We start from the raw sequence: 13,599 nt of genomic DNA, 5'->3' as shown, positions 1-13,599 counted from the left end.
TATTTGGGTAACTTAAATGTTCCAAGATTCTTGTCTTACGTTTCCGATTTGTACACCCATTATGCATGCCCTCCCTAAAACTCATAAAAATATGACTCCCCCCCCCCCCATGCGACCTATAGTATCCGGAATAGGATCACTTTTGGAAAAAACATCAAAGTGGCTAGACTCTCTCTTACAACCTATAGCCCAAAATACCTCAGGTTTTTTAAAAGACACATGTGATGTTCTCCGTGCTTTTTATAATAAAACATGGTCTGATAATTATACATGGATAACCTGTGATGTTGTATCTTTATATACAAGCATTCCTCATCACATAGCTTACATGGCCCTTAAACACCACTTGACTACTCACAGTACTTACACCGTCGAACTGCAGACATTCATTCTAGAAGTATTAATGTTCCTAATGTCTCTGTTAAGGATCTGCCAGGCACAGCTTCTGTATCTACGCCCATAGGTAATCAGTCTGCACCTGCTTCTATGTCTGTGAGACTGACTCCATCTTCCACCACTTAGGATGGCAGGCTTAGGAGTGGGAGAGCCTATCACAGCCTGGCCAGACGGAGCTAGCTCCCGCCCTCTGTCTATTTATACCTGCCTTTCCTGTTCCTCCTTGCTTGTGATTCTTCTCGTTTGGTTTCCTGGCCCTGCTGCAGCTTCTTGAACTATTTGACCCTGCTTCATATTGACCCTGGCTTACTGACTACTCTCCTGCTCTGCGTTTGGTACCTCGTACACTCCTGGTTTGACTCGGCTTGTTCACTACTCTCCTGCTCTGTGTTTTGGTACCTCGTACACTCCTGGTTTGACTCGGCTCGTTCACCACTCTTGTTGCTCACGGTGTTGCCGTGGGCAACTGCCCCTTTTCCCTTGCTTCTGTGTACCCTTGTCTGTTTGTCTGTCGTGCACTTATTGAGCGTAGGGACCGTCGCCCAGTTGTACCCCGTCGCCTAGGGCGGGTCGTTGCAAGTAGGCAGGGACTGAGTGGCGGGTAGATTAGGGCTCACTTGTCTGTTTCCTTACCCCTGTCATTACAGTCTTACAACTATTTTCAGTTCGACAACAACTTTTACCTACAACTTAGGGGTGTATCCATGGGAGCCAAATATTCCCCCTCCCTGGCTAACCTGGTGATGGCATGGTTGGAGGAATCAATTTTTTCAACGTATAATCCTTTTGAAGCCAGTATTCATTGGTATGGCAGATATAAAGATGACCACCTGTTCATCTGGGAAGGGGTTGTGTCTGCCATACCCGATTTTGTTAACTTACTCAATTCCAATACATCAAATCTTAGATTCACCTACTCATGGGATAAAAACAGTATTGTATTTTTGGACCTAGAACTTGAAGGAATAGGAGGACTACCAATACAAACAAAAACCTTCCGAAAACCATTCACTGGCAATACCATACTGCATGCCAACAGCAACCATGCCAAACAGACTATCATTTCGATTCCAGTCGGGGAGATGTGTAGAGCCAAATGGAATTGTAGCTTGGATACACAATATGAATTAGAACACAGCATATCCGTAACAGGCTACATCATAGAGGATATCCAGACTGGTCATTGACCAGAGCAAACAATATAATCTCCAAAAAAACTAGGGACGTCTTACTATTCAAAGAAAATCCATGTCCAACATCAGAATCCAACAAACCTACTTTAGTCCTTCAGCAAAGCAGTCAATTCAACGATATAAAGAGGATTATCACAAATCATCTACCCATGTTGATGGAAGATGAAATCTTAGAGGACATCCTTAGAGAGGGATGCAGAATCGTGGCACGGAAAGCCCCCTCTCTTGGCAACTCCCTTTCCCCTTCTTTTTTCAGTTCTAAAGAGACTAAAACCACATGGCTGGAACAAAAGTTTTTTTTTAAATGTGGTAATAATCCATGTAAAGTTTGCTCAAATGCGACCCCAAAAAAAGGTTTCTGTGATTCAAACAACACCAACACTTTCACAATAAACAATTATATTAATTGCAACTCAGAATCAGTTATATATACTATTGAATGCACCCAATGCAAACTTAAATACATAGGATGTACAAATCGGAAACTTAAGACAAGAATCTTGGAACATTTAAGTTACATTCGTAACCCAAATATTGTAAACATCTCAAATGCTGCCAAACATTTCATCTATCAACATAATAGATCAACAAATAATTTTACCTGTTACGCTATAGAAAAAAATCCATACTCCCAAGAGAGGAGGTGATATTAAGCATAAAACACACACAAGAGAAGCATACTGGATTTATAGATTACAAATAAGGGTACCGAAGGGCCTTAATTTAAAAAAAGAACTAATGTTCCACTACTAATTATGTTCAACTCCTCTTTTTCACTATATAGCCATAATCATTGACAAGTTGTATTAATAAGTCTCCACATTTATAACAAATATTTCCATTTAATAATCCAAAAGTCATACAAAGCGATGGAAAGAAATGTATACTCCATCTATTTTTCAAATTCGCATCATAATACATGAATTGAAAAATAACAAAAATTATATACCCCAGTACCTTACGTCCTAACATTAATATATGTAAACTGATGTCCGTACTTCTTTACATTCCAAATTAAATAATTAGCATCATTTCCTTAATTGTATCCTCTGCAATAACAATTTTTAAACGTTAGCACGTTACATACACACATTCATGTTCATTCCATCTACACTCTACTGCATAGACCCTACAAACTGGTTAGACTGTCATTCCGACTTTTTTTCAAGACCAAGGTTAAAATACGAATAAGTACATCTTAAATTACCGACATAATTATATAAATAATGACAGACGTTATTATAAATAACTCACCTGATCAATTGGTGTTAGTTCTTGTCTTTCTCCTCATGTCACGATCTCACTGTACAGAAACTAATATGCGTTCCAGAGCATTCTCCCGGCTGGACCGCAATTAAATCCGTATGAATGACCGGATATAAACCCCAGGACTGCAGGTCAAAGCATCACAATAAGCCATGACTAAGGACGTAGTCAGCGTCTGAAACGCGTAGGCACCGCCTATTCCACCAACCACCGATTGCATTTTGGAAGCACTCGTGTTAATTTTAATTACTTTTGGAATAAAACTTGGAAGAAGTTTCCTATTTTAACAGCCATACAAGTCTGGATCTTTTTCTCTACTTTCCTATAATCTGCATAGGCTAGGATGGGCGCCTCATCTAGCCTTTTCTTTAGTTTCTGAAAGGCAATATGTTTTTTCTCTCCCCATTGATTTGATATCGATGGACTAGCTTTTCCTATTGCAGTATTTGCTTTTCCTATTAGTAGTTTATTAAGAGGCACAGCAGTTTTTGCAAAATATTGTACATATCAACAATAATAGCTCACTAACCCTAAAAATGATTGCACATTAGTTACGATCTGTGGTACTGACTCTGTAATAGCTTTTATCTTTACAGGATCAGGGGAGACTCCATCGGCACTCACTATGTGGCCCAGATATTGTATCTCCTTTTTAGCAATTTTACACGTTAGGTTTTAGTTTTAATACAAATTTTTTTAAATCTTTTTAATACAGTGTCTAAATTTTCCAGATGTTCTTCAAAGCGGTTTGAGAACACAATAATGTTGTTAAGATAAAGCTTAGTAGATTCAAAATAAACATCTCCGAGACACTTTACCATGAGTCTTCGAAATGTACTCGGATCATTGTTTAATCCAAACGACATCCCGTTAAACTCAAAAATGCCTATTGGTGCAATGAAAGCTGTTTTTTCTTTGTCTGACTTATACACTGACAATAATCCTCTTGCTCATCTTAATATTGCCAAACTCGGGGCAATTGAGCAAAGGTGAACATCCAATTTGGCTCGTTTTGATGTTATAAAATATAAACTAGGAAAAAAAAAAATCACAGTAGAGCCACTTTCACATGAAAGAGCAGGACAAACCGCCATTTTGTGTTCATCAAGAATAATATTTATGTTTCTTGTAAATGGTTGCATTTCTCTTTACCTAGAGCCACACCCATGCAGGTGAATATAAAATCCTGTTTATGTGGCATAGATTAATCAGTAAACAAGTACCCACGCCCTTAGCAGAGAGCCTGCCTTTGTCTGTATGTTAACGATGAGTTGTACTCTTGTGATTGGATGAGAGAGCAGATGTAACCATATAACGTATATACCATTTACCACTTTGCTCTAGGCTTTATAAACCCTGAATGCAGTGACAATAAAGCAGAACCAGCTTGATTTACATACTGTACATACACTTGTGACTGTGTGTTCTCTGATTCTCTCAAGAGCTCTTGATAATTAGGACTTTGTACGAGGACTAGGCCCGATAGCCGTTGCCTACCAAATCAACCCAAAAAGATGAATTAACAAAATTACTCTATCACACACAACAGCATTCTGGTCAGTATTTCGTAGTCAGTATTTGGAAGATAAATCCAGAAGTGGATCCATAACACGGAAGACATACACATTTTTCTATGATACTATTTCTCTTTGTAGGTTCCACTCCTGGTTTGGGCTTCCAAATACTGATTCAAAATATTGCCGCACGTAAGAGTCCTAACGCATATACGTTGTCACTTCATCCATATGAAATTCTAAAGGGAGAAGAAGATGCACAGTCGGAAGGTGTGGAGATTCCCTCCCTGATACTAGCCCCATTGCCGTCCCTTAATTGCCAACCTATCATCTATTATGTTTTTTGTGCAGAGGGGACCGAAGCAAGAATCAGAACATTTCTACAGTCCAAGATTGTTGCAGGACATACAAGTAGTATGTCACAACTGTGTTAAATGTGCAATACATAAAGTTCGAGAACAATATTTGCCACCTCTAACTATAGTCAACGTAGAACCGTTTGAATTGTTGACAATAGACTTTATCACGGTACAAGAATTATACTCCAGGTATAAATATGCTTCAGTCCGTGTGAATAAATTTACAAAGTATCCAACAGTCATCCCAACTAAAGATCAAACCGCTTAAACCACTGCTAAACTATTCTAGATGAATGAGTCACAGTTGATACAAGAATTGTGTTTCTCTCATGGGATCAGAAAGTCAAGAACAACCCTGTATCATCCACAGGGTAACAGTGTATGCAAAAGGACATTGCTGAACATGATAAAAACTTTGACCAAGGAGTGTCAAGCATACTGACTGGAATATATTGCAAATGTTGTCTGGATAATTAAACATACGATTCATAGTAGTACGGGATGTAAGCCTTTCCAACTATTATTTGGGCGGCCTTCCACTTTCTTTATTGATGGATCATCCTGGGGAGAATAACGAGTATATCCCCACTCCGTGAATACTAGAGCATCATAAGAGACTCAAAACCGCACAAGATTATAGATATACAAAATATATGTAATGGCAGGGGGTAGGGAGACGGACAAGTGAGCCCTAATCTACCCGCCACTCTGTCCCTGCCTACTTGCAACGACCCGCCCTAGGCGACGGGGTACAACTGGGCGGCGGTCCCTGCGCTCAGTAAGTGCACGACAAACATACAAGGAACACAAGCAAGGAAAAGGGGCCGTTGCCCACGGCAACACCGTGAGCAACCAGAGTGGTGAACGAGCCGAGTCAAGCCAGGAGTGTGCGAGGTACAAAACGAAAAGCAGAAGAGTAGTCGGTAAGCCAGGGTCGGTATGGAGCAGGATCAAAAATAGCAGGAGCTGTAGCTGGGCCAGGAACCACAAGGAATGAAACAAAAGCAATAACAAGCACCGAGGGACAGGAAGTGCAGGCTTAAATAGACCGAGGGCGGGAGCTAGCTGAGTCTGGCCAGGTTACGATAGGCTCTCCCACTCCTAAGCCTGCCAGCCTGAATGGTGGAAGCAGGAGTCAGTCTCAGGGATGTATTCTCAGGTGCTGACTGATTAGTTCTGGGAGTTAACCCCGCTGTGCCTGGCAGATCCTTTACAATATACATATTTCACAAGAAGAAGAGACTTGTTTGGTCCTACAGAATTCTTTCCATATAACAAGGTACTGCTAAGACACAAAAAAGGACCAAGATCATGAAAGTTAAAACTCCTTTGGGAACAAGTTCCTTACATGGTAATTTGTAGGAAATATCCTAATTTACCTGTGTATGAAGTACAATCATAGAGGGATGAAAGTACTATATAAATCGCAACATGCTCCACGCTTGCACCTTTACAACTGATGATAGAGGAAACATTTTAAAACAAGAAACAGAAGAATCAACTGATGTCTTGAAGCCGAAGTCAATCTGCTCGGTCTTTCACAAGATTAATATATATAAGGTGTGGACAGTTATGCCACCAAAACCTGATTCTGAAGAGAAGTAATAGGATATATGTCTATGAAGTGTTATATCACTAAAGCCTGTTTCTGAAGAGAAGTTAATAGAATATGTATCTTTAATGTGTTATTATATGAATAAATTTCTGAGAAGAAAATATAATATATATCTCTGAAATATATCATCTAGAAGAAATTAGTTATACAATAAGTTGGACATCGGAAATTGATTACTGAAGATATTATATACTAACTATTATTATAACAACTATTACTCTCTTAGGAATATCGAGAATTCTCTTTACATTATGCGATTTACAGCAGCATCGCAGCATTCTCACACAATATATGTAAGCTTCAAATAAATCAATTAAATTATAGTGACACGCAGCCACAATTTTGTGTGGCTAATAACAACTATTATTCTCGTAGGAATATCAAGAACCCTTTTCACACTATGCGATTTATAGCAGCATTGCTGCGTTTGGCCTTGAGTTCTCATACCCGATATATTATCTTTTCAATGATCTACATTTTACATGCATCTCATGCTAGACAAATACTTAATATCATGATATATTAGCAGATCCATGCCTTATGTTCTTGACTTATTATACGTTGCTACGCTCTATATTATATATGCATTTTGCGATAAATTACACCTCAAGAACAACATATAAATTCTATCTTATATATTCAAATAAGAGTTCCCCCATCTCTATATAGTTTACAAGTGCACCTGCTTGCTGTATTTCATTGATTTCGTGTCCCATTATGTGGCACATACTCATATTATAGCTCCCTTTTTGAAATCTATATCCTATATGGTTCACAACCAATTTAAATTTACATTCTCCAAGCATAATTGTGTATAAAGGATACCTCTAAAAAATTAATTCATCTATACACTAATGCTTTACACCAAATAGTCCAAAGGACATGCTAATATATGTTATAATTATTCATGTATAGTGTCTCAAATACCTTCTCCCGTGTATACATTAATTGTTTATTCTTTAGGCATATATCGTGATTCTGTCATATGCAGCTTTTCAAATATTTGACATTATGATATATGGTTATATCTTTTTCAATTGCTTCTCTTTTAACAACATTTAACTATCTGTTTAATGTTTTTAATTTTTGACTTCATATTTTGTTGTACTTTGTATATTTTCGAGTAAATAAAATACAAATTTATTTCTTTGATCGTGTGTCCCGGTTTCCTCCACTATATGCCAAAACTTAATATTTAATTTGAATTTGTTTATTATAATATTGCACACATATTTATTTATTTACTTATTTAGTTAAAATAACTACATCGTTCAAAATATACAAACTCAAATAAATTCTTTTATTTATTCCCCGCATTGCCACTCCGTTATTCGTTATTCATTGATTGACTTTTTTTCTCTGTCTCACTCGGAGCTAATCACTGGCATTTGCATACTAATTTCAACAGCTGATTTCCTGTGCATATAGTGGAGTCCCAGACACACGTTCAACACCTTCCTGCCATGACTAAGAACGCAGACCGCGTTCGAAACGCGTAGGCTTTGGGTATCTACCCACACATCTCCTACCTTTGCCTTGGGACTGCGTCTCCTTTCCAATTTTAATTTTTTCTACAATAAACATGGGACGTGTTTTTCCCTTTTAAACCAATATCAGCGCTGGATTAATCTCTTCTCTTCTCTACTACCACATACCGCGGGCCGTCGCGGGGATCCGACTGACGCTATCTGAAGACGCTGGAGGTTTCTCCTTGTTTCTAAACTATTATTATTCTGAGACTATCTTTATTATGCTGAAAAAGCTCTATAATATATATATATACTGTGTATGTATATATATATATATATATATATATATATACAGTACTGTGCAAAAGTTTTAGGCAGTTGTGGAAGACGGGCAGATAGCATTTGAAGGAACTCGACAGGGAGGTTGTTCAAAACATCTTATAGAACTAACCACAGATCTTCTCTGGATGTAGGCTTCCTTAAATCCTTCTGCCTCTTTATGTGATCCCAGACAGACTCGATGATGTGGAGATCAGGGCTCTGTGGGGGCCATATCATCACTTCCAGGGCTCCTTGTCTGTTAAGAACTGTTAAGATGGAATCCAGCAGCTCATCCATGATACACTATTTAGACAATTTTGTGTTTCTAGTGACCGGCCGAGTACTCTGTTTGCCAGTCTATGTTGAATAATTTTCGTGCCCTGATGCATAATTTTGGTGTCTTGTACTCTTCTTTTTTTTCTTTTTCTTTCCTAGGGATTGAAATTGATTTAATTAAAATATTTCATTACCGGATGATAAATTAGCTAAGTTATTGGCTTTGATCATTGAATTTCTTTATATGAAAAAGGTTACTTTACAACATTTGCAATAAATTTTAGGTTTGTTGGTCTTTGCGTGCAGAACCTTGCCCATGGGCAGAGTTTTTCCCCATAGGCTGTTGATGGTGACATCAATAACCTGGATCTGCAGCTGTTTACTGATGCTGCAGGTTCTTTAGGTTACGGCACTGTCTTTTGTTACTCGAGGTCTGCTGAGCTGTGGACTCCGTTTTGGCACGCTCACAGTTACACGAAGAACCTGACTTTATTAGCGCTTTTTCCGATAGTAGTTTCTATCGAGTTCTGGGCAAAAAGTATGGCTAAAAGGAGGATTAGGTGCTGGTCCGACAATGGGAGCATGGCGATGGCAATCAGCAGTTTGACGCCTGGTTCACTGCCAGTCCTGGCTTTGTTAAGAAACCTGGATTTGCAATGCCTCCAAAATAATATAATTTTTAGGGCATGTCCCTCGAGAGTTTGACAATGTTGCCGACTCACTTTCTCATTTCCAGTGGCATAGTTTCAGGGATCTGCAATTGTGTCGGATGGGACCTGGAGGAGCCATGGTTACAGCAGCCCTGGGGATTTCCAAATAGGATTTACTGAGGATGATGTATTTTGTAGGGGCATCAAGGGTTTAAAATGGCTACACTGTTCTCAAAGGCTATCATGGTGCACAGCAAGATGGCAATGAAGGTCTATACTCTTCAGCGATGAAGGGAACATCTCTGAAGAGTTTAGACCTTCACAAGGGAACGTCACATCGGTCCTGCGGATGTCACACCGGTCCTGTAGTTTTCATTTTAGGAACACCAACATTGATTTGGTTGTGGAACCAGTGGTACGGCCATTTCTCCAAAGTGTCCCAGAAGCTGTTTTTCAACAGGACAATGCCAGGCCGCTTGTTGCTAATGCTGCTGTGAGCAGCCTGCCTTGCCTAAACGTGCTACTATGGCCTGCAGCATCTCTGAACTTGTCTCCCATCGAGCACATCTGGGGTGTCATTGGTCGGCAATTGCAAAGCGAGTCGCCATCTTCTTGGTGTTGCAATTTCAATGTTCGGGAGTGTTTGTGCGGAGTTTGGGTCTGGTGCTGTATTTATGTACTGAGGTCAGTTCTGGTGCTGTATATATGTATTGTGCTTGGTTCTGGAGCTGTATTTATGTATTGAGCTTGGTTCTGCTGCGGTATATATGTACTGAGCTTAATTCTGGAGCTGTATTTATGTATTAAGCTTGATTCTGGAGCTGTATATATATATATATATATATATATATATAGTGAGTTTGGTTCTGGTGCGATATTTATGTACGTTGCTTGGTCCTAGTGCAGTATTTATCTACTGAGCTTGATTCTGGTGCTGTATTTATGTAGGATATATTTATAAAGGACAAAAATTGACAGGCATCTGGAATTGTTGCATTTAATATTGTATTCAAAGGGTACCTGTCAGGTCGTTTTAGTCCCTAAACTGCCAGCATGCCACAATACATGACCTGACAAGGTTTCCAAATATGCCCTTGTATGTTTTTTCAGATGCAGAAATATCTATAAAGTCAACTTTTAAAAGTTGTGTGCAGTATGCTAATTACTCTTTGAAGAGTTATGGGGTCGGCGGCACTATCCTAAAGAGTCATTCAGTTTGGTCTCTAAACTCGCTACTTCCACGCTTGATTGACAAACCCCTGGCCGTGCGAAGTCACTACCAGACTCCTCCAACTAACAAATTCATCGTTGCCTTGTAATCCCCGGGCATGAGCAGTTCAGCGAGGTGTACTCTGCCCGGCTTCATCACTGCACTGCACATGTCCGGGGAGTACATTTCACTGCACTGCGTATACTCGGTTATTATAAGGCATACGAGAGTTGGAGCAGGCTGGTAGTGACATCGAATGGCTAGGGGGATTTGAATCAAGGTCTGGGGGGGCACCATCTAAATTTGAGGACCAGGGGCTGTAAATATATGGCAGCCGCTCCAGAACCAGTTAATTCTACATCTGTGCGAAGGGAAGCAGGAGATTTGGAGTAATTGAAGCAGGAAATTTGGAGTAGGGGAAGCAGGAGATTTGGAGTTCTGTATGAGAAATAACAGAGCTTCAACCTCTTTAAACGTATTTTATGACATTAACCAGCACAGAATCGTGGACCTAAAAACAAAATGATGTAAAGAATAGAACCCGAAGCCAGAACACGTGGAGTTTTGGTGCAATTTTTAAATGCATGCAGATGCTAGTTTTGAAAAACCTATGCATTTTTATAATTGATGCTGCTTTTTAATTAATTGGGTTTTATTATGTTATTCAGAAAACAAAGAGATGTTTTGTCTCTTAATGAAGGTGCTTTCACAGGTGCCGTTTTGATGCAATTTTTTAATTGCAGTTTTTGAAGCCAAAACGAGGAGTAGACAAAACAAAACAATAGAGCAAAGTAGAATCCTTCCTACATAATTCCCCTCCCTTTATCTATCTGGCACTAAGGGTACCCGCACAGGTAGTGGATTTGTTGCAAATTTTTCCAAAGCAAATCCGCAACAAAATCTGCATGTGTTAGATGCAGATTTTGCGGCGGACTTTACTGCGGATTCGCAGCGGCTTTAACCCCTTCTACATTGAAAAGGGTGAAATCCGTCGTGAACATCTGTAACTGAATGAGCATGCTGTGGATTTGTAAAACTACAGTATGCTCTGATTTCTGTGTAGAAAATATTCAGCAGCAGGTGGATGAGATTTGATCAAATCTCATCCACATGGCTTGTACTGTAAACTGCTTTGGATATTCCGTAAAAATCTACAGCATTTTCTGTCTTATACGCAGGGGGCCTTAATGTAATAAAAGAATACGGCAGTTTTCTTCAGAAAACTACTTTGACACTGGGTACAATTTAATTGGCAAATGCTTTATTTCATACAGGTAAATCCTGTGGTAACCCTGGAGATGTGCATCATGGTCAGATGCAGGCTGAGAACTTTGACTTTGGCTCCAGAGTCTCATATGTTTGTAATATCGGGTGAGTTTTACATTTAGCAATTAGTAGCTAAGTTTTACATTCAGCTTTAAAACTCTTCCCTTCTATTTGTTTTTCTATGATGGCCCAACAACTAAGGGTCTATTCACATCTGCATTGAAGACTCCGTTAGGGGCCTCTGTCACAGATCTAGCCAAAAATGCCGGAAACAATAGTGCAGCATGCTGCGCTATCATTTCTGGTAAAACCATGGTCACCTCAACGAAGACCCAACGGATCCCATTAAAGTCACTGGGTCCTGGCGTGCGCCGATTGTCCCAGTCAAAGGAGTAAAACAACAAAAATACCATAAGTGCCGGTTCTGTTGACTGAGTCAGTCAACGGAACCGGCACTTATGGTATTTTTGTTGTTTTACTCCTTTGACTGAGCAGGACAAATGAAACCCAAATGCAGATGTGAACAGGCACTATATAGGATGTGGTAACGTAAGAACATGTCAGCACTTAATAACATGTTGTGCAGTAGAGAGGAATTCTAGAACGTGGGCAGATATATTATTACTGTCTTAATCTTAAAAAAGCTTTAAAGTAGACCAGGTAGGCAGAAGATGCGCCAAATTTATCACAATGGTGCATGCTGTATAATAAATTGGGCGCATCTCGCAGTCTTCCCATTATTGTTAGAGTTTATTAAGATTGGTGAAATATTACTATTGTCTTATGTTTATGTCCAGGTTAAGTTAGTTACACAGTTTTACAGCTTTACCTAGGGGGAACCAAATTTTGATCGCTTTTTAGAGGTAGGAGTCTTGGGTTGAACCAAATAATGAAAGCTTTGCAACACACACATGGTCTCCTTTCCTATGGCCAACGTGTTCCTGGTATTCTAGAAAAAAAACAAAGTAAACAAAGCATCTGAAACTCTTTGAATGATAATTTTAGTACTTATTATTATGTCCTGGTCATTGCTTAGTAACTGCGATCATGGCCTGCAGGACACATGGAGACTAAATCTGTTTACTGTTCTTTTTTCCCCCAGATATATAATGACATCAAAAAGGAATTACAGAGATTGTCAGGCAAATGGACAATGGAGTAATGTTCTCCCTGAATGCACAGGTAATCAATAAACAAAAAGGTAATCAACATTTGGTATTAAAAGAGAAAAGTTAGGACAATTTTAGAAAACTGATGCATAGAAAAGGGTGCGGTACATCAAGCAGCGAAAGCAGGGGCCATCGTGTTGGAAGGAGGGTTTTTCAAAATGGCAAATATATTTGAAATGGGATTTATCATCCTAATACAGGCACAGATTACAGTGGAAATTCACCCGAATCTCAAAAAATCTCTTTAACATGTCCTCTTTATGTCTGCTTCCCTTAACCCCTTCAGGACCAGGTCTATTTCGGCCTCAAGCACCAAGCATTCTTTTTAGTTTTTTTCTCCCCGCCTTCCAAGGGTCATAACTTTTTTTTTTTTATGTCGATATAGCCATATGCAGGCTTGTTTTTTGCGGGACAAGTTGTGTTTTTCAATTTCACAAGTTTTGTGTGAATATATTATATTGTTTATCTTTTATTAATTTTTTTAGGGAAGGAATTGAAATAAAAACCGCTATTGCAGCATGGTTTTTCACATTTCAAATTTACGTAGTTTACTATGGGGTGTAAATAACATGTTAACTTTACTCTATGGGTCAGTACGATTACGGCGATACCAAATATGTATTGTTTTTTTATGTTTTACTACTTTTGCACAACTAAAACACTTTTAAACAAAAATTATTTGTTTTTCCATTTCCGCATTTCAAGAGCCGTAGCGTTCACTCGGCAGTTTAATTAATGAGTTAACTTTATTACTTGGGTCGTTACGATCGCGGCGATACCATATATGTGTGTGTTTTTTTTTGCACTTCTAGTAAATGAAACCACTTTTTATGGAAAAAAAAGTGGTTTTATGAAAATTTTTACTGTAATCTTTTTTTTTTTTTTAAATTAACTT

The 13,599-nt window shown here is 38.9% G+C and overlaps 1 protein-coding gene across 3 annotated transcripts in view; it reads left to right on the top strand.

Annotated features, from left to right (window-relative positions):
- The window catches only part of LOC142743191 (complement receptor type 1-like), a 228,807-nt gene that overhangs the window by 96,999 nt on the left and 118,209 nt on the right, over window positions 1-13,599 (top strand). For all 3 annotated transcript variants that reach the window (XM_075853687.1, XM_075853689.1, XM_075853688.1), the window contains 2 exons: window positions 11,544-11,640; window positions 12,638-12,717. In XM_075853687.1, coding sequence (XP_075709802.1) covers window positions 11,544-11,640; window positions 12,638-12,717 — 177 coding nt within the window. The remainder of the gene's footprint in view (window positions 1-11,543; window positions 11,641-12,637; window positions 12,718-13,599) is intronic.

Source organism: Rhinoderma darwinii, chromosome 2 (genome assembly GCF_050947455.1).
Source record: "Rhinoderma darwinii isolate aRhiDar2 chromosome 2, aRhiDar2.hap1, whole genome shotgun sequence".
In the NCBI taxonomy this organism is placed as follows: Eukaryota; Metazoa; Chordata; class Amphibia; order Anura; family Rhinodermatidae; genus Rhinoderma; species Rhinoderma darwinii.
The sequence above is the reverse complement of the archived record's forward strand: the minus strand, read 5'-3'. Positions and strand labels throughout refer to the sequence as shown.